At 47.0% G+C, this 22,124-nt stretch overlaps 1 protein-coding gene and 1 non-coding gene across 2 annotated transcripts in view; both read left to right on the top strand.

Moving 5' to 3' along the window:
* Positions 1-22,124, top strand: part of GAB3 (GRB2 associated binding protein 3) — a 289,515-nt gene that overhangs the window by 27,176 nt on the left and 240,215 nt on the right. Inside the window, exons 2-4 of the mRNA XM_081792630.1 lie at positions 9,117-9,420; positions 11,817-12,033; positions 12,679-13,157. Of these exons, the coding sequence (XP_081648756.1) occupies positions 9,117-9,420; positions 11,817-12,033; positions 12,679-13,157 (1,000 nt within the window). The remainder of the gene's footprint in view (positions 1-9,116; positions 9,421-11,816; positions 12,034-12,678; positions 13,158-22,124) is intronic.
* LOC145714747 (U6 spliceosomal RNA) lies at positions 20,405-20,510 on the top strand. Its single transcript, XR_014136961.1, has one exon. It is a non-coding gene; the product is annotated as a U6 spliceosomal RNA (small nuclear RNA).

Genomic DNA, 22,124 nt, shown 5'->3' on the forward strand with positions numbered 1-22,124 from the left:
GCCAGCTGGAAAACCTGCCCGGTGACGTGTTCAGATAGCTTCCCGGGTCACCGACCAACTCCCACTGTTTTTGCTTTTCTTGAATTTCAACTAATTTTTGTTGAACTTCTTAAGTTATAGAGTGTTGTTTAAAACATTTTTTTAATGTTTGTTTATTTTTGAGAGGCAGAGAGAGACAGTGCCGGCAGGGGATGGGCAGGGAGAGAGGGGGACACAGAATCCAAAGCAGGCTCCAGGCTCCACACCGCCAGCACAGAGCCAGACATGGGACTCGAACTCACGAACTGAGAGATCATGACCTGAGACAAAGTCGGACGCTTCACCGACTGAGCCACGCAGGCTTCCCAAGTTACAGAGTGTTCTTGAACACTGAAGGGGGAGTGATGACACTTGCATTAATGAACAAGACACTTGGAAAAATTCACTGTTCTGGAAAAATTCACTGCTTTGAGCACTTCACAGGATTATGAGTAAAAGTGGATAAACTGGTAAGAGAAAGGAATGCCATTGGTGGCAGCTCCTGTGCCGCTGTCCCACGCAGAGCACTCTGAGCAGTCGGTACCGCATTGCACAGTGACGGTGTCTGCGCATTTGTAAACCAGAGCCTGCCATTCAGCGTGGAGGCCTCCCTCCATCGTGGTCACGTGCCCTTGGTGGGCCGGGACTAGCAATTCCGCGTCTTCCACCGGCTGGTGCCACCGCTCCAGCTTCACCGACTGTCGCTCCTACCCTCTCGGCGGTTGCAGATTCATCCACGCAGCACATCCCATCAGTGCACTAGGCCCACGAGACCACTGTGAGCATTGTAGAAGCAGAGCCTGCGTCGTAGTTCTCTCTGTCCCCAGCACGCTTCCCGTTCGGTGACTGTAAGCGTGGACGCACGTGGAGTGAAGGCAAGCATGTTTTGTGCACACCCCCTCTGCCAGCTTTCTGTACTCTCTTGACTTCTTTTGGGTTGAGGATGTTTTTGTGAGCTTATTTAGAAACATCGTTAGATCCCCAGGAGGCTGGTGGCCTTCTGTCGTTCCCCTAGTGTCTCTATCTTACACAACCAGTAAATGACATCGGGAACATCCGAGAGCTGCTGCAGGCTTCCCCTGTCGCACATGCACACGCGCGCCTGTGTGCGCGTCAGTGCACTTTCATCAGCCGTAGTTTCGCGTGACCGCCACCGCTGTCAGTATGTAGATCTGTTCCAACACAGGGGTCCTTCCCATTCCTCCTTCACGGCCACAGCGCTAGTCTGTCCGTTGCGCCACAAGCCCACATCAACAATGCACTGCAGGTACTTCAGGGGCCAGCAATACCAAAGGGTCGAAACCTAGCTCCCAGTGCAGCCACACGGAGGTCCTGTTCCTTCAGCCTGACTTGGGAAGCCTGGCTGCGAAGGCAGGTTGTGGACCCATCCTGTGTGTATGTGGAGGAAATGATTTCATAGCTTTGGGATTTCACCACTGCAGAGGGGGCAGGGGGCCAATTCCGCCGAAACAAAGGGACAGTAATCACTCTGGCCAGAAAAGCAGTTTAAACCAGAGGTGTCTCTTTACAGCCTTGGAGACTTTCAGGATGTTTCTCCGTTCATTTCAGTGTTTTTTGACAATGGACGTAATCCAGACAGGCCACTTCAATTTTATGGGAGTGAATTCTGGAGCACAAGAAGTGAAATTGCTATAACCTGGCCAGGTTTATCTCACTTTGCAAGTAAAACCGAGCGCACAAATCAAATGTTCAGACTTCTAAGGTGTCTCCTTCGTAAACTCCAACCTTGATAATCTGTCTCAATAGCTGATAAAAGCTCATGTTAGGTTTGCTTAACTGATCACTTTCACACCCCAACTTAATCCTGAACAGGCCGCTGCAGTGTCTGGATAGAGCATTTACTGTGTTTGATTTAAAAGTCCGGTACCAAGCCTTGTGTGACTGCCTCGCATCCAGCTTAGAGATCGCATCTGCCTGGTTCACCATCACATCCCAGTCTCTTGCCGCATAAATGTGTCATGAGTGAATCTTGGTGATTAGGTTTGTTATGAACCCACAAAAATAGTCATTTTTCTCAAGACTAGTATTTTTAAGTTGATTATTTATTTTGAGGGAGAGAGAAAGAGAACATGCAAGTGGAGGAGAGACAGGGAGAGAGATAATTCCAAGCAGGCTCCCGCTGCCAGTGCAGAGCCCCACGTGGGGCTCAATCCTATGAACCATGAGATCATGACCTGAGTGGAAATCAAGAGCTGGACGCTTAACTGACTGAGGCCCCTCTAGGCGCCCCTCTCCAGAGTAATATTGTATATATTTTTAAACTTTATTTATCTTAAAAAAAATTTGTTTAACGTTTATTTATAATTTTTGGGGAGAGAGAGACAGAGCATGAGCCGGGAAGGGCCAGAGAGAGAGGGAGACACAGAATTAGAAGCAGGCTCCAGGCTCTGAGCTGTGAGCACAGAGCCCGACACGGGGCTTGAACCCACAAACCGCGAGATCATGACCTGAGCTGAAATTGGATGCTTAACCAACTGAGCCACCCAGGTGCCCTGCCAACCACATTCTTCCTGAGCTTCTGTGAATAATTAGGCCATGTTTGTTAGTCTTGATCATTCGAAGGCTTCTTGTTAAGCTTTCTTTGGGCAAGTCTAGAGCGCCTCCACTCCAGGGCTGGTTTGGCCTATTCCAATTCTAAGCTGTGGCCTTTCCAGAGTCTCTCCTGAGTGTTTCAGGTTTTTCCACTCTAACTGGTCAGAAGTCAGACATGTCCCAGCCCTGGTAGGTGTTCAGTTCGTGGGTCCCTGGTCGTTGTTTTTGGATTTGTGTTTTGGTTCACCTCATGGAGTTTCACTGTACACGTGCTGTCATTAGTACGGGTCTTGTGGGGTGGTTCCTCTGTAGGCTTCTGGAACTCTTTCCTTACCTAGCTTCCTCCTCTCTGGCCCTGTTCCCTGCAAATTTCAGCCACCTCAACCATCCAGAATTTTTATCTCTGTCTTCTCAACTCTGCAAGACTGCTGTGCTCTGTTTAGGACCCCCTCCCCTCACTGTCATGGTCTAGAAATGGGCCTGGAAGCCGAAAGCCAGGATGGTCCATGGGCTTACCTCTTTCGTTTCTCTTCTCATACGGGTCACAGCCCTGCACTGACTGTCATCCAGTGTCTGAAAGCACTCGTTGCATCTACTTGGTCTAGTTGGTTTTATGGGTAGGGGGTAAGTTCAGTGCCAGTTCTACACCGGTGTGGCTGGAAGTGGAGTGATTTGAATGTGTACCAACAGTTGAGGAACATATCCGTTTGCTGGAGCTGCTGTGACAAAGTGCCACAGATTGGGTGGCTTAAACAACAGAAATGTATTGTCTTACGATTTAAGAAGCTAGAAGTCTGGGATCAAGATGTCGGCAGGGCCGGGAGGAAGGATCCATCCCAGGCCTCTCTCCTGGCTGATTAGCTGGCTGATAGCCATCTTCCCTCTCTGCCTCTTTGTGATATATTCCTTCTATGCATGTGTGCACATTTTCCCCTTAGCTCCCACACTAATAGCGTCATTTTAACTTGCTAAAGATTCTGTCTCCAAATCCAGTCACACTCTGAGGTCCTGGGGGTTGGGACTTCAGCATATGAATGGGGGGGTGGGGGTACCTAACTCAACCCATCCCAGGGAAGTTGAGATTCCACCCCAGGCTCGCTGGCACTTGGGCTTTTCTTTGACCCGGCGGGTCACTGTCTACCAAGAACCAAACTACGAGGTGTTTGTAAATTATGAAGTCAGCAAGTTGGGTTGGTTTAAGAGGAGAACAACACATAGCTTTTAGTCTTAGAAAGATGAGATTCAATTATTCCTTTAACACTTCCCTACAGATGAGCAGGCTTGTGATCCAGACACACCCTCCTGGAGGAGCTCAGTTTTAACCTTTCTCAGATTCGAGGAATGAGCACAAACACTTTTCCACAAGGTTACAGGATGTTGCAGGTTTTTCTTGTTGGAGATGATACTCATGGGGTGGTAATGAGTCAGCTTGGTGGCTGTGGCAGGAAAGGCTCATGGGAAACAGATTTTGATTATCAGAGCTAGAAAAGCCCTCAGAACCATTGGTGCATGGGTTGCGGGGGGGGGTGGGGGGTGGGGGGTGGGGGGTGGGGGTGGGGTATGCACTCCACAGGGGAGAAAGTTTCCCCAGGGCAAGCAGTGCCTTGTGCCCTGGTAACACACAGCCCCATCATCGTTTTATAAGTTACTTTCAAATTGATAATGTTTCTCTGTCCATTTGTCATGGCTTCGCCGCAATCACAGCACACGGGAGGCAGGCCAGGGCATACTGGCTCCGTTTACACATGCCGAGGTTCGCAGCGGTCAAGTGCTCAAGGCCGCCCAGAAAGTGAGAAGCAGCATCAGAATTCAAAAGGAACCCCTTTTTTTGTACTCCATTTCTCTGTGAAGATGAGCATGTCCTGCACCGAGAGGATCTGGAAAGCAAAATCACTGTGCACACAATTAGCCACAATTATGAATAACTTATAAAATGATGATGGCGCTGCTTCTGGGACATGTGCAGTGGAGGAGGTCCAAGGGGAGGGGGCGGACTTCAGGGCAGCCGTGGAAGCTAGCGGTCCTGCACTTGTAAAAGGTAAAGAGCTCCTATGTAAGAAGAGACAGCAGCCCTCAAGCCCTCACGTCCTCTGTGAGTTCACCAGTCCTCCAGCATCCTTCCACCTGTTGTGCACAGTGCCTGGCACACAGTAGGTACTTAATAACTGTTTATTGAGTGGGGGTGGCTGGGGGACTCAGCCAGTTAGGCATCTGACTCTTGGGTTCAGCTCAGCTCATGATCTCCCGGTTCTAGAGTCCCAGCCCCAAGTTGGGCTCTGTGCTGACAGTGCGGTGCCCACTTGGGATTCTGTCTCCTCTCTCTCTGCCCCTGCCCCTGCCCCGTGCACTCTCTCTCGTAGAAGAAAACACAAACCTAGCAACCCACATAAAACACATATGTGGCTTGTGAATTATTATTATTATTATTAGCTGAGCCCTCGGTAGAAGCCCTCTTGTAACCAAAAGGATTTTAAACCAATTCACTCAGATGAGCGTCCCCTAGGCACTATGATATAAAGTTTTCATCTCCTGGGTAGTCTGCCCCCCTTTTTCTTATTGTTTATGTGTGGAGAAAAGTGGGCCTTTGAGATGCCGGATCTCCCCCCGGGTCGGCTTGTGGTCGATCACACCCTCGTACCATTTCGCTTCCTGAGCCAGCAAGTGTTGGTGCCTCATGCCTATAGCTGCTGATTCACAGGGGTGGCAAAATGGGGATATTCGAATTCTGTCATTTATTTTCCTTTATGGGTCAGAACGCATTTATAAACAGGTGTTTGCCTTCACCTTCCCAGTGGGACGGCTTGTCGAGGAAGGGCAGCATAGTGATCGATTCTTTCCCTTTGTTTACCTGTTTGCATGATTAATGTCTTGGAACTGTTTCATTGTATCTTTTTAAAAAAGTTTATTTATTTTGAGGAGGAGAGAGAGAGAGAAGGGGAGACGGGGAGGGGCAAAGAGAGAGAGAGAATCCCCAGCAAACTCTGCACTGTCAGCACGGAGCCCGATGAGGGGCTGGAAATCACAAACCGTGAGATCATGACCTGAGGCCAAATCAAGAGTCGGATGCTCAACTGACTGAGCCACCCAGGCACCCGTCTTTAAGTTTATTTTTGAGAAATGTCTACATGCAACATGGGGCTTGAACTCATGATCCAGGCTGAGGCAGCCCAACGCCCCACGCTGTTTTATTGTAAAGAGCCTTGCTTTTGCGCGGGCCGGCTGCTTTCAGGGCCTTTGTCGTGTGCACACCTGGAAAGTGCACGGTACACCTGGGGCCATGGCTCGACGTCGTCGGTAGAGACAGTGCTCCCAGGGGCCTGGCGTCTGCCTTTATTAGAGTCAAGGGGGGTGCGTAGGGTTTCCGGGGCCAGCTCTTGGGGAGTTTGACGCACAAGCGTGTGGAGAGAAAAAACAAGGGACCCAAACGGTCAGCTATCCAAATCAGCCGAGATGTGTACAGCCAAGGCGCCTGGGTGGGGTCAGGGGACCTGCTCCGGGTGCAGTGGCAGGCTGGCCACACGCCCTTGGAGATGGTGTCTCTGCGGCGGACGCCTCGGCAGCCCGAGCGGCGGCCAGACACTTGCAAGCAATTGTAGCGGAAGCCTTTCCACTAGCTGCTTCCTGGGCCCTTCTTCAGCCTTGGCTTCCCCACCACTTCCTCCTGGAAGCTTCCCTGGGCCCCGCAATCGCATGTGTCTTTTGTGCGTCCCCAGAGAATTTTGGCTTTCCGTGACCATAGGACTGACCTCCCGGACTGCAATCGTCTGTTTATCCCTCTGCCCACTTCCCTTGCCCCCCACGGCCCTGTGCCCCGGTCCCCACTGTTTTCCCGGTGCCCACACGGTGTCAGCATATGAGCGGGCCACTGGGAGATGGCTGTTGAACAAATGAGTGACATTCAGACATGACCGTGTCATTCTCCTCTTGCGCTCATGCTGCTCCCAGCCGACCCTCCGCCCGTGCAGCCACTGCCACGGCTTGAGATCCCTTCCCCACCCTGGCTCTCACCCAATTCTCTGTCTCCATCATCGGGCAGGATGCACAGCGATTCTTGCTATTACTTTTATCCCCCCCAAACTGCTCTTAAAGGATGAGAAATCTGTTCCCATAAAACTAAGAACAATTAAGTTGACACTTGGTTCTGCACTCCATTTGACTTCCTCTTTTAGAATCAGTTTGGGGAAGTACAACAAAGTTCCTGTTCACATTTCCCTACCACAGTAGCCTTTGGAAAGTTCGGGCTGCCCCAGGCTCCCCGTGAAAGCTTTCCTTAGTGGGTACACATGGCATTCCCTTGTCCCCTGGACCCCTCCCTGGGTCTGCCCTGCATCCCTGTTTGCCCGATTTCCCATCCCCCCATGTTCCGAACTGCACAGTGACACTTGAGCACTTCTGTTCAGTGGCTTTACCTCATCTGATGCCATGTTTCTGCAACAGGAGTTTATTGAATCATGCATTTTCCTGTCTTTCCTGAATCATCCCCATGAGCACACAAACGTGCTGTTATGTTTCTAATCTTTGACGATGAGGGCTTAATCCCACCGCTCTGTCCCTCTTCTGAGTGGCCAAACCTCGCCTCAGGCGAAACCAAGGCCGGGCGCACCTGCCAAGTGCCTGTTCCCTCCTTGTCCCAACCCAGCGCGGAGTGCCTGCCCCATTGCCGCAGCCTCACAGGGGTTTTCGGAGGCATAACGGTAGATCTCTTGTGATGACTGGCCTTTCCCCTGTCGGCGCTTGATTGGGTTCTCTGCTGCCTCGGGTCTCCGGTTCCCTGGGCAGTGAGGGAGCTGAGAACTCTCCCAGATGGTGGCCTGTCATTCTACAGGGGTCTCTTGGTCTCAGCTGGTGGCTTTATAAATGTGTCAGGCCCAAGAAGCTAGAGATAGAAAGGACTTCCTGTCCCAGTGGTCACCATGCCTCCTGGCAGAAGCCCGCACTTCCTGCTGTCGCACACACCACCGCTCAGAAGAGCTAACCACAGCTATAAATCTGCCCCTTGCACTTGCCAACTGCAGCATCAAGTGTCTCCGCTGGAAAACAGCCCCGCCGTCGGCCCGTCGGCCTGCTCCCCTGGTCTGTGTCTGGTTCTCCACAGCAGAACACAGGGTGCCCTAATGTAAGAAAATGGACGGCTTTTTAAAAAATTTTTTTAATGTTTTTATTTATTTTTGAGACAGAGCATGAGCAGGGAGGGGCAGAGAGAGAGGGAGACAGAATCTGAAGCAGGTTCCAGGCTTTGAGCTGTCAGCACAGAGCCCGACGCGGGGCTCGAACTCACGAACCATCAGACCGTGACCTGAGCCGAAGTCGGACGCTCAACTGACTGAGCCACCCAGGCACCCTGAAAATGGACGACTTTGAGGAAGGGCCTTACTTCCTTCTCCCTGGCTTCAGGAGATGGTGGGGAAGTTAACAGCGAAGACTCCTTGGAACGTCAGGGCCATGGTCAATTGCCGATACGTCTTTTCCTAGGTCTCATACCCAAGGAGGCAGCTCATTCCAGGTCAGGGGACAGTGGGGACTGAGGAGCTCCAGGGGCATGCAAAGCGTCTTCCCACCTCCCGGTGCTGGTTTCTCTGGAGCATCATTCTCTTTTTTGGGTGTGGATCAGGTGAAGCGTGATCATTTTACCTCAATGCTTGGCTCTCTCCTTTCAGCTGTCATAGTGCTTGTCAGCAGGCTGTGAAAGCTTAAGCCACATGGTTCCTGCCCTGCACCTCCCCCCGCCCGCCTGGACGACAAGCAAACCACACCTATTTTCCAATGCCCCCTAGGACATCCCGATTCCTGGTTTGGGACACACTGTGGTTTAGGACGGAATGCTGGCTACACTCCCCCTCTTGACTGTTTTACTCCACATTCGTTACTCTGAACCTCAGTGTTCTCAGACATAAAATGTACACACAGAGAAAACAATTACCTTTCCCACAGGATAGTTTTGGAGCTTCAGTGAGTTATGGTAAAGCAGTTGGGGGTTACAGAAAGACGGTCAGAAACTTCAGATGATGGTAATCTTCTCTCCTCTCAAATGTGTATGATTTTTCTTTTCTTGTTGAGCAATTCTCTAGAAGTTAAATAATGTTAGCTAATACCGACAACAGTGGGCACTCACGATTTGTACCTGATTTTTGCGTCCAATCTTGGCTTTGGGATTCAGATAGATAGTGCTAAGAAGGCTTTCGTCTCATTCATTACTAAGTTTTTTTTTTTTTTTTTTTTTTTTTTGTAAGCATGAACACGTGTGCATTGATGTGACACTCCTCAGCTGCATCAGTTGGGATGATTGTACAGATCTGGTCCTCTGACCCGTGGGCACGAATGCCATTGCTGCAGTCCCCAGTGACGAGCCATCCTTAAAATCATTGAATAAAGTGGGCTTGTACATGGTGTACTAGCCACTTAATGCAAAGCTGGGTGGACATTGCATTTCACTGTTAGGGTGGTTGATCTGCTTCTCTGCTGTCCTTGTCATGAAACAGGTTCTCGGCAGAGCTGGAGAAGCCCATGCCGTGGGTCCGGTAACTTGTCGAATTGCCTCCCTGCAGGCCTGGCGCAAGCGCTGGTTCGTCCTCCGGCGGGGCCGCATGAGCGGCAGCCCGGACGTCTTGGAGTACTACAGGACCAAGCACTCGAGCAAGCCCATCCGTGTGATCGACCTCAGCGAGTGTGCAGTGTGCAAGCACGTGGGCCCCGGCTTCGTCCGGAAGGAATTTCAGAATAACTTCGTGTTCATTGTCAAGACCGCTTTGCGTACATTCTATCTGGTGGCTAAGACCGAAGTAGAAATGCTGGTGTGGGTGTACAGCATCAGTCAGGTCTGCAACTTCGGCCAACTGGAGGATGGTGCGGGTGAGAGCAGGGCCGGGGTTCCCGTGAGCCGGGGGCGGCCTGGGGCATGTGATGCACCCTGGAGCACTTCTGCGGGAAAACACATCACGATGCCAACCCCACCTCCTCAAGGGTATTCGGACGGGCTCCTTGATATCAGAATTGTTCCCACAAAGTACGGTTCTAGAAGCTGCTTCCTTTCACCTGGTTCTAGGTTTCAGGCCCCAGTGTGCACACACTGAGCATGACAAGTGACTTTGGTGGCCTTGAAGCCACTCCGTAGCTTTTGCAGTAAAAGTAGAATGTGGGTGAGGATGTCCCGTAGGGCTCTGAGTTTCCCCATGCTGTTGCGGCTGCTGATTTCCCAGAAATATTAAATACCACTGTTTTTCCAACATTCATGGAAGTCTAGCTTTTCTGTTGTCTAGTGGGTTGTTCGGCACTGGATGCTAGAACAGAACTCATAGGCAGGGAAGAATTTGTCCTGTCTCCAATTGTCTCAAGGTCAGCTCAGGGCAAGTTAGCTCTGACATTGCTCTGGGCTACGTCTGGGTTCTTTCTCCTGTTCGCTCTCTCCGTCACTCTCTCGCTCTCATACAGATCCACGCACACGTAGTGTCCTTTCTATGTAATATACTGGCTGTACTGCATCTAGGGTTACAATCCACTCACCTTCACGGACTTTGCTGTTGAGCCCCTGGCATCATTGCACCACGCCCTGATCCTCAACCTGTGCGACCTTGAATCTGACTTCTTCTAGCACGTTAGTCTGGTAGACAAAACCTCAGTCCTAGATTCCACAGCTGACAGCATTACTGTGTGCTTATCACCTGCCGCTGAAACATGCCTCACACCGCTAGGTGGCGGTGGAGAGCCCGTCCGGCTCTCTTGGATGGCACAGAAGGGTGTGCTTCCTGAGGACAAAGTCCTGTTCTCTTCAGGAACCTGGGAAGCTTAGTAAGTGCAGCTAGCCATTCGGTTGCATTACTGAGCCTCGAGAGCACTCAAACCAAAGGAAATGAAGTGACGGCAAGCTTACTTGCAAAGCTGCAGCGAATCCTTCCTGGCTGGTGTCCAACAGTGAGCACACAAGCAGAGCCTCCCTGACCAACTCTGCCTGGCTCGCCACTCACTCTTCGCCACCCTCGTCCCTACCTTCAGCCCAAGCCAGATCCGTATTCTTGTGCCACATTACACGTCTCTTCCGTGTCTTTCCTCATCCAGGAGTTACCCGAAAACAGCTAGATAACACGTGTCCTAGTATCCAAAGACGAACAGGAACGAGTCGGGCACTGGGCAGAAGATGGAAGGTTCTGGTATGAAGTTGGAGGAAGCCAGAAACCACCCCCTATGACCTTTATCGTTCCCTGTAGCCCCCCGCCTTAGTTTTTAGAAGGTCGTAAGAGCAGAGTCCTCTCCATCTGAGAACCATGCCCGAAGGGCTTTCTTGTGGCTTCTCGCATAAAGTGTTTGGTTCCACATGCGACAACCATAGGTAGTCAACACATCGTGAGTACTCTGGCCAGGAACTCTGTTACATGCTTTTGTGTTTTAACTCCTCTTATCCCCGGACCGATTTTGTGGTGTGTGTACTATTAGCATCTCCACTTTGCAAAGAAGGAAACTTGCAGCCAGCAGGTAACTTAACCAAAGTCTCAACAGCTAGATAGTGGAGCCTGGACCTGAACTCAGGCAGTTCTGGGCCACTCTGACTCAGGAATCCAGAACGTCTGCCAACTTGGTTCAAAGGGGAAGTAAAAGCAGCCTTTTCACTGGAAGTTTCTGAATGTCGCGCTTCTTGAGAAATGCTGGCTTTACCAGCCATCACACTCTATTTCTTTCTTTTCTCTTCCTTACACATCGTTGACGGTATTATTTATTTATGTTTTATTTGTCTGTCTCCTCTAATGGACTGTAGATTCCAGTGAGGGCAGGGTCTTTGTCTCGGCAGAGTTAGAACAGTTCTGGGCACATAGTAGGTGCAATAGTAGATATTCTCTGTGGACATAGACATGTATATCTATATGCACACACATACATATATGCACGTGCGCATATGTAAGTACATGCATATTTATTATGCATAAATGTACGTGCACGTATACGTATTTGTGGAGTGCATAAATAGTAACGCAGGTCTACGGCTGCGAGCTATAAAGAAGCTGTGAGTGGACTCTGTTACCGCAGATTTTGAGGCCAAGAATGCTTGGCTTTTTTTACTCTTAATTGATTCAACACTTCGTTCTTGGAACATTGGCCTTCTTCCCCAGACATTGTTTATAGCTCGGGGAAATGGTCTCCTCCATCAGTACAAACACCAGCTGTGATTCGCATCTTCTATTTGGCTGTCGCAGGAGTCGTGAGTGAGTGCTAAAGCCGTTCTCAAACGTTAACCCAGGAAATGATTTCTCCGGCAGATTCTGTGGACAGCTTCTCGCGCATGCCCCCCTCCCTGCAGCCAGCCCCTGCCAGCTTCCTGCCCGCGGCCCACGCCGTCAGCTCCTCCGTGCCGAGTGACAACCTGAGCACCAACACCGGTGCCACTGAGGAAAGCAGGAGTGAGTCCGAGTCTCTCTCCCTTCCCGATTATCTGATTCTGTCCGACTGTGAGACCGGAAGACCACGTCACACCAGGTATGCTCGTGTGCGCGTCTCTGCACGTTTGTGGAAGGTCCGCCGCCTTCTCTGGCGGGCTCTGCCACGCACACAGCCTCCGTGTGCCTGACCGCTCAGGACACAGCAGCGCCTTCTAGCGGGCATGTCTCCCCTCGCCTCTTCCTGCTGCAGCCAAGGTGTAGGGACACGGGAGCCACGGTGAGGGATGAGTCCTGCATTCCAGCACTGTGGCTTTCGTTTCCAACCTCGCATTTTCCTACGTATCCCACACTGAGATGATGGCGAAAACCAACAAACCGTTTTTTCCTGCATCCAAGGCCTGGTGAGGGTTGCAGAGGGAGAGAGGCATGGGAGAGAGGCCAGCGTGGGTTTTATCTATGGGTAGATGGCTTTTTTTTTTTTTTTAGTTTATTTGTTTGTTTTGAGAGAGAGAGCAGGAGGGGTGGAGAAAGAGAGAGACAGAATCCCAACCAGGCTCCACTCTATCAGCGCAGAGCCCGACGTGGGGTTCGAACCCACAACCTGCGAGATCATGACTTGAGCCGAAATCAAGAGTCAGAGGCTCAACCCACTGAGCCACTCAGGTGCCCTGGCTTTCTTTTTCTGATTTCTGCCAGGGACTTGCTTCATTTCAGTCAAATTTATATGCTTTTCTTCCCTCAGTCTACCCACCAGATGTGATAGCTGGTCAAACTCAGACCGCTCGTTGGAACAGAGTTCATTTGATGACGTTTTTGTTGACTGCCTGCAGCCCGCGCCCCCCAGTAACTTGGTCCACCCCTCACGCCATGGGAATGGATCTCAGAAGGTGCCTTCCACGAAGCCTCAGGCTGCCCTGATGTGGAGTAGAGATATCAATGGGCCAGCCAAGGACCACTTTTCTTCAGCATTGCTGGAAACTTCCTTAAACCCCACCGTTCAGGTAGATAAAAACCAAGGTTCCTTGCCCTGTGTGGTAAAAGAACCAGACATTGTGTCCAACGTGCCACCGCCCCGCCCCCCTAAGCCAAGCCATCTCTCTGAACGGCGCCAAGAAGAACAGGTCGTGTGGAGTGGGCATGGCGGCATCAAGAAGCCAGAGTGCACTATGGCAGCGAGAAGAATCTCTCTCTCTGGTTTAGATAACATGAGAACCTGGAAAGGTAAGTGTTGGATGCTAAACTCACGGTGAAGCCTGCCTCCTTTTACTCCTTGTGTCCACACGAGGGCACTGTAAGCGTCCGTTGCTCAAGCCGCTCCCGCCTGCCAGTAGGGCCAGGCCATTGGTGGAAGCACACAGCCCGAATGCTGGCAGTTCTCCTTCAAGCCCGGCCGCCGGCAGACACTTCGGTCTCGGTGGCTGCCGAAGGAAGTGGGAGCCCTTGTCCATTAGCCGTGTCCCTGTCCACGTGACGGGCTTCCCGCCTGAGACGAAGCTCCTGGTGTTTGTTTGGAGTCACTCAGGGTCCCACTCTATACAGAAGCTGAGATCTTTTGCCTCAGTTCAGCCAGATTCCGTTCTTTGGCCCTCACACGCATAGTGAGAACCGAGAGGGTAGACCCCAGCTCTTTGACTTTCCCACAATCCTGTCAACCCCATTCATCCCCCCACCTGACCTGTTCTTTCCAAGTGTCACCGGCCGGACGCTAGTGACGTAGCTGTGTACCAAGCTGTCAGCACCAAGGTAATGCTGACCCAGCCCTATCAGCTTGGTTTATTGGCATGCCCTCCTGGAGCCCTCTTTTGCCCTTTCCTGTAAAGCTGTTTATTCTGATGGAGTTGCCTTGCTTCCCCCTCCCCCTTCATCTCTCGCCACTTTTCCAACCAAATATAATCGAAATAATCACTCCCACGCTGCTACCAATGAGGTCCTATCTTAAAGGAATTATGCAAATTTCAGGAATACAAACTCATTTAAAATTGTAGAAATTTCTCATTCTGACTGAGGAACTAAGTCACTCTGGCAAAGACCTCCCCTAGTGTCCCTAGTGATGTGACCTTTACATGTTACTCCTTTTGGACAACCTCAACGATATGAGGACATGCAGAGTACACAAAGGGTCTTTCTTTACATTTTTTTAAACGTTTATTCATTTTTTTGAGAGACAGAGACAGAGTGCGAGCAGGGGAGGGCAGAGAGAGGGAGACACAGAATGTGAAGCAGGCTCCAGGCTCTGAGCTGTCAGCCCACAGCCCAATGCGGGGCTCAAACTCACGAACTGTGAGACCATGACCTGAGCCGAAGTCAGACCCTTAACTGACTGAGCCACCCAGGTGCCCCGGGGTACACAAAGGGTCTTAATGAGCTAATGTGTGAATGGTGGGCAGAAAGGGAAAGCTGAAAGACTACGTAAGCAGATTGTGGAAAGTGAAGTGACCAGACCAGTAGAATGATAGGATATGAAAATGAATCAAAAGTCTCAAATTGAAGGGGTGTCTGGCTGGTTCAGTCAGTGGAGCGTGTGACTCTTGATCTCGGGGTTGTGAGTTAGAGCCCCAAGTTGGGTATAGAGATTACTTAAAATCTTTAAAAAAACTCACCTTGAAGAACAAAAATATTGAAATAATTTAAAATTTCAACACATAAAACAATTAGGTTGTATTTTTTACATGAAGGCCAACAAAAAGCTAAAACTCATTAATATAGAGATTTTGACCATGAAATAAAGACCAAAACAACAGTGATGGTTAGAAACAAAATGGATCCAATAAAGCAGAGGGAATACGTCAAATCAATTGTTCTGCCTTCCCCATTGAGGCCTGCCTGGAATCCAAGGTCGTGTGTGGCAACAGAGTGGGGTCAAGGTTCATTACTGTTCACGTGGATGTCTATCCAATGACCCAGTGCCATTGATTGGAAAGGCCCTTGAATTCCCCGCACTTTCCAGTGCCCCCTCTGTCACAAATGAAATGCTGCGTGTTGGGGGGTGGGGTTGCATCTCAGTTCTGCTTTCTCTCCCATTGGGCCCTGTGGTCCAGTCTGCACCAGTGTCACGCTCCCTTCGTTATTGACATTTCTGTATTGAAGTCTTCCTACCTGTTCTTAAAGAGTGCCATGCCTATTCTAGGCCAAGTTTAGAGTCAGCTGATCGCGTTCCAAGCATACATACGCAAATATATTGAGGATTTGAGGAGGACTGCATCGTATCTAAAGACCAGTTTGTGAAGATTTGGCACCTATACAATGTTGAGGTTTTCAATTCATAAAGAGGAAATATCCTTCTATTTATATAGGTTAATATAAGTCTTATTTGATTTCTGTCTATAATTTGATTGATACATTTTAGGGAAGCCTTGGGTATCTCTTATTAATGTGTTCCCATGTATTTCTTATTTTGAGAGAGAGAGAGACAGACAGACAGACAGACAGACAGACAGACAAAATCCCAAGCAGGCTCTGCACTATCAGCATGGAACCTGATGTGGAGCTTGAATTCGTGAACGGCGAGATCATGACCTGAGCCTCAATCGAGTCAGAGGCTTAACTGACTGAGCCACCCAGGCACCCCCAGCTTTTCTTTTTTAAAAATACTTATCTATTTATTTTGAGAGAGAGACAAAGAGCAGGTGTGTGTGCACAAGCAGGGGAGGGGCAGAGAGAGAGAGAGAGAGAGAGAGAGAGAGAGAGAATCCCAAGCAGGCTCTGCACTGATGGGGCTCGATCTCTCAAACCATGAGATCGTGACCTGAGCCAAGATCAAGAGTCAGACCCTTAACTGACTGAGCCCCCAGGTGCCCCTGTTATCTAGCTTTCCTAAACATGACCTGAGCTGAGGTCAGTCGCTTAAGCAGCTGAGCCACCCCAGCGCCCCCATTTCATCTTTTTTTTTTTTAATTTTATTTTTAAGTAATCTGTACACCCAATGTGGGGCTCAAACTTACAACCCCGAGGTCAAGCGTCGCACACTCTACCGACTGAGCCAGCCAGGTGCTCCTTCATTTCATCTTTTATAACACCTATCTTCCATTTACTTTTTCTTCTGTCGCTGCTTCAGCTAGGGAGTCCAAGACATTGTTGAATAGGAGGGGCGGCAACAGGGATCCTTGTCTTATTCCTGGTCTCAGATGGAATGCTTCCAGCGTTTCACATTTATAATGTGGCTTGCAGATTTCTGTAGATACTATTCATACCGTTCATTAAAGACATTCTCTGATAACCTTACTTTGCTAAGTTATTTTGTTATTTTCGTTATTTTTTATTACTTATTTTTAAAGTTTATTTACTTTGTGTGTGAGAAAGAACTGGGGAGGGGCAGAGAGAGAAGGAGAGAGAGAATCCCAAGCAGGCTGTGCTCTGTCAGCGCAGAGCCCGACGCAGGGCTTGAACCCAAGAACAATGGGACCATTACCTGAGCCTAAACCAAGAGTTGAATGCTTGACCGACTGAGCCACCCAGGCACCCCAAGTGTTATATTTTGTAAATCATAAATGGATATTGAATTTGTTGAAACATTTTATGATCATACGATTTTTCTCTTTTATTCTCTTAAGATGTGAGGAAGTTTATTGGTTTTTTTAAGTTTATTCATTTATTTTGAGAGAGCAAGAGTGTGGGAGAGGCAGAGAGAGAGGGAGAAAGAGAATCCCAAGCAGGCTCTGCACTGCCAGCACAGAGCCCAACACAGGGCTCAAAGTCAGGAACCATGAGCTCATATCCTGAGCCGAAATCAAGAGTTGGACACTTAACCAACTGAGCCCCCAGGTGCCCCTTATTGGTTGATTTTTGAATGCCATACCTACTTCGCATTCCTTTTTTTAATTAAATTTTTTTTTTACATTTATTTATTTTTGAGAGGCGGAGTGAGACAAAGTAAGAACGGGGAGGGGCAGAGAGAGGGAGACACAGAATCCGAAGCAGACTCCAGGCTCTGAGCTGTCAGCGCAGAGCCCGATGCGGGGCTCGAACTCACAAACTGTGAGATCATGACCTGAGCTGAAGTCGGATGCTCAACTGACTGAGCCGCCCAGGGGCCCCCCACCTGCATTTCTGAAATAAACTCAACTTCATCATAAAGGGTACCCTTTCAATAAATTACTAGATTTGTTTGCTCATATTTTGTTTTGAACATGTTTTTTGATCTGAGGGAGGTTGTCCTATAATTTTCTTTTTTTGTAATAAATGTGTCAGGTTTTGGTTTAAAAAAAAAAGGCTATGCAGACTTCGTAGAACAAACTAAGAAGTTTTCCTCCTTTTTATTCTTTGGAAAAATTTGCGTATGGTTGGTATTCAACCTAGTTGATTAGTAGAATTTACTAGAAAAACCATTGGGACATGGGGTTTGCTTTGTGGAAAGATGTTTAAATTAAAGATTCAATTTCCTTCTTTAGTCTTTAATAAACTATTTCAGATTTTATGTATTTTTCAAGCAGTCTATTTCTCCTACCTTTTCAGATTTATTATCATAAAATTGATTATAATAGCCTCTTGCTATCTGTAGGATCTTTTATAATAGCTTCTTTTCAATCCTGATATTGATAATGTGGGCCTTCATCTGTATTTCTTAATCAGTCTTACTGGCAGTTTATCACTGATACTAGTTATTCTTATTTTGTTTTGTTTTAAGTAGGCTCTACACCCAACACGGGGCTTGAACTCACGACCCCAAGATCAAGAGTTGCATGCTCCAGTCACTGAGCCAGCCAGGTGCCTCTGTTTTGTTTTGGCTTTGTTTTCTTCCTGGAGTACAGAATTTGGCTTTGTTGATTTTTTTCCAGTTGTATATTTGTTTTCTGTTGCATTAATTTTTGCTCATATCTTCATTATTTCCTTCCTTCTTGGGCCACCAAACTGTGGCCTATGGGCCAAATCTGACCAACAGCCTGTTTTTTGTTATTGTTGTTGTTGTTTTGTTTTGTTTTGTTTCAGCCCACCAACTAAGATTTTTTTTTTTTTTAACTCTTAAGGGGTTGTGGGAAAAAAATACTATTTGGCTCTTTCCAGAAAAAGTTTCCTGACCCTTGTTGTACTTCCTTGGAGGTAATTTGCATATTTTTCTAAGTTCCTTTCATGGATGGGTGGCTCATTGAATTTCTTTCTTTCTTGTCAAATATACGTGTTAAGGCTACGAAGTTTCTATAAACATTGTCTTAGCCACATCCCATAAGCTTTGAGGGTCATATTTTCATTTTAATTCAGTTCAAAATTTTTTCTAGTTTTCATTGTGGCTTCTTCTTTGCCCTATGCATTATGTACAACTGCATTTCTTAATTTCCAAACCTGAGGATTTTCTAGTTGTTTTTCTAGTTGATTACATTTAATTTTTTTTAACATTTATTCGTTTTTGAGAAAGAGAACATAGCATGAGCAGGGGAGGGGCAGAGACAGGGAGACACAGAATCCAAAGCAGGCTCCGGGCTCTTAGCTGTCAGCACAGAGCCCCATGTGGGGCTTGAACTCACTGACTGAGAGATCATGACCTGAGCTGAAGTCAGACCCTCAACCAACTGAGCCGCCCAGGCTCCCCTGTAGCTTATTACATTTTAATTGGAGAACATACTTTGCATGAGTTCAATCCTTAGGAATTTGAGATTTCTTCTGTGGCTCAATATATAGGTATTTCTGTGAATGTTCTGAATATACCTGACAAGGACACATGCTCAGGTCAAGTTCTTTAGCGGTCATGTCATCTATTCCTCCTCTGTTGGCACTGATTCTGTTCCCTTGTAGCAGGTACCGAGCAAGGTATGCTAAAATCTATCCCTATGACTGAAGAGTGTCTCTTTCTCCTTTATCATTCTGTCAGAGTTTTCTGTATATAATTTAAAGCTATGTTATTAGTTACATATCTCTTAGAATTTGTATATTTTTTCTAGTGAACTGAAACTTTTATCAATTTGTCATGACTCTGTAGTAATGTTTTTGTCTTAAAGTCTGCCTTATGTGATATTAATGTAGCTATGCCTATATTAAGTACTAAATACTAAAATATTAATCGGCATTCTTTTGCTCAGTATTTGCATGATACACATTTTCTCATTCTTTGGTTTTCATATTTTCCATGACCAAATTTTAGAGCTGTTTCTTTTGTTTTTAATTTATTTGAGAGAGAGAGAGAGAGAGAGCACACGCACAAGATCATGACCTGAGCCGAAATCAGGAGTCAGATGCTTAAGTGACTGAGCCACCCAGGTGTCCCTAGATGTGTTTCTTATAAAAAGCATATAGCTTTTTTTGTATTGTTATTTTTTTTAGAGCATGAGCACGTGTTATTTAGAGCACGAGCGAGGGAGTGGCAGAGAGAGAGGGAGGGAGAGAATCCCAAGCAGGCTCCACGCTCAGCATGGAGCCAATGCAGGGCTCAATCCTGTATCCTTCTTTTAAATTTTTCATCTGTTTTGATAGCCTTTCTCTTTTAACTAGAAAGGTTAACCCATTTACACTAATTAGATTTGTTTTTACCGTTTTATTTTGTGGTTTCTGTTTTTTCCTGTTTGTACAAAATTTCTTATTTGTAATCTCATCCCCTGCTTTCTTCTGAGTTGGGTTTGCTGCATCTCTTCAGGTCTAACCTCTACTCCTTTGGAAGTTGTGTGGCACATTCCTGTTCTTTTAGTGAGTCCTTTCTCCATGTTACCTCCTTAACCTCGTCAGTATCTGTGCGCTTCTCCCAAAGTAACGCAAAGACGTTAGAATGCTTTCGACCTAATTACCTCTCCCCACTTTATTATTTTTTTTAACGTTTTATTTTTATTTTTGAGACAGAGAGAGACAGAGCATGAACGGGGGAGGGGCAGAGAGAGAGGGAGACACAGAATCGGAAGCAGGCTCCAGGCTCTGAGCCATCAGCCCAGAGCCCGACGCGGGGCTCGAACTCACGGAACGCGAGATCGTGACCTGAGCCGAAGTCGGAAGCTTAACCGACTGAGCCACCCAGGCGCCCCACCTCTCCCCACTTTAAATGCTAATACCATATAGTATTTTACTTCCCTCTTGATTTTCTAAATCCCATCAGGTAAACATTATTGATAGTATTTTTATACCGTAATTTTCTTTTTTTTGTACCATAATTTTCTTAAAGCTTCACTTACATTAAATATTTTTCGAGTTTATTATTGCTTTTGGCATCTTATAAGTTCATTCTGGGATTATTTTCATTCTTTTTGTGGCTTATTGATTTACAGTTACTGTATCTTCAAGTATTGCCTCTCCGTTGTCCCTGTTTTTCTTCTGGGGCCCCAAGTGTATGTATTTTAGATTTCCCGCCTGTCTTGCGTGTTTCTTGAATTCTCTTGGATATTTTTCATCTCTTTGTACTGAATTCTAGTAATTTCTTTCAGAATTTCTTTTTGAAGTCTCTCTTCAATTGTGCCTAACCTGCTGTGTGACTCATATTTTGAGTTCAAATTTCATTTATTTAATTTCTAAAGGAGTATTTGTATTTCACAGTCTTTATTATAAGAAGGTAGACAGTGCTTACCTCGGCAGCACATACGCTCAAATTGGAACGATGTAGAGAAGATCAGCCCGGCCCTGTGCAAGGGTGATATGCACATTCATGAAGTATTCCATAGTTCGCTTTCCTTTTCTAATGTTTATGGGTGGAGAAATAGGGTCTGACAAGTGACTTAGCTAATTGAGGATGTTTCTGGTTTCAAACCCTACCCCCGATTCTTCCTCCTCCTCCTCCAAAACAAACAAAAAAAAGGTATGCAATGAAAAAATCTCCTTTGTGCCGCTGTCTTGTTTGCTATTTTCCTATCACCTGTATCCTTTCAGAGAATTTTCTGGATATTCAAGAAAACATGCATATATAATCTATTTTTTGATGGACACAGTAGCATTCTTACACTCTGTTCCATCCATTGATTTTCCTCTTATGAATGTATCTTGGATATCACTCAGTCATAAAAGTAATGAAGTCTTGCCATTTGCAATGATGTGCATACAGCCAGAGTATTATGCTAAGCAAAATAAGTCAGTCTGAGAAAGACAAATACCTGAGAAAGACAAATTTCATCTATGATCAAATCATATATAGAATTTAAGAAAGAAAGAAAAAAAAAACGAGCAAAGGGGAAAAAAGGGAGAGAGGCATACCAAGAAACAGGCTGTTAACTCTAGAGAACACACTGATGGTGACAGAGGACAGGAGAGTGGGGATGGGGGAAATAAGTGATGGGGATTAAGGAGTGCACTTGTGATAAGCATCGGGTGATTAAAATAAAACCTTTAAAATTTTTTTAAAAATTAAAAAGTATAGCTTGGTGATTTTTTTTTTTTTTTTTTTTTTTTACGTTAGTACAAACACTATAGCTATGACCCAGCAATTCCACTTCTAGGAATTTAGCCAATAGTTGCTCTTTTTAAAAAAATTTTTTTTAAATGTTTATTTATTTTTGAGAGACAGAGAGAGACAGTGTGAGCAGGGGAGGGGCAGAGAGAGAGGGGGACACAGAATCCAAAGCAGGCTCCAAGCTCTGAGTTGTCAGCACGGAGCCTGACACGGGGCTCGAACTCACAAACCATGAGATCATGGCCTATGCTGAAGTCGAAAGCTTAACCTACTGAGCTACCCAGGCACCCTGCCAATAGTTGCTCTTAAGGACAGTATTGGGACAGCAGCAGTGTTTGAATAGGGACTATATAGTACCTGTTGTTTTGGTAGATGGTGCCCTCCTGTGAAGGGCAATTTTGGTTACAGAAATGCTTACACGTGTAAAAAGGACATATGTGCATGGTTGGTGAGTGAAAATTATTTGTGAAAGATTGGAATTAACCTTAATGTCCGTTAACAGAGACATGGTTAAATAAATTATTTTACATCCATTCAATGGAATGGTTCGTTTTTGTCAAAAAGAATCAGATAGCTCCCTGCTTTTATTACATAATAGTATTATATCAATACCAAATTTGCTGAAGCACTGTGGTTATACAAAAGATTAATGTTTATTTATTTTTGAGAGACAGAGAGCGAGCGAGCACGAGCAGGGAAGGGGCAGAGACAGATGGAGACACAGATTCCAAAGCAGGCTCCAGGCTCTGAGCTGTCAGCACAGAGCCCGACGCAGCTGGATCTCACAAACCATGAGATCATGACCTGAGCCAAAAACCGACTGAGCCACCCAGGCGCCCCAAGAATGTTATTTTTCTTAGGAGATACACACTGAAATATTTTGAAGTGAAGGTTCC

The sequence above is a fragment of the Panthera onca genome, chromosome X, assembly GCF_046562875.1.
Source record: "Panthera onca isolate mPanOnc1 chromosome X, mPanOnc1 haplotype 2, whole genome shotgun sequence".
In the NCBI taxonomy this organism is placed as follows: Eukaryota; Metazoa; Chordata; class Mammalia; order Carnivora; family Felidae; genus Panthera; species Panthera onca.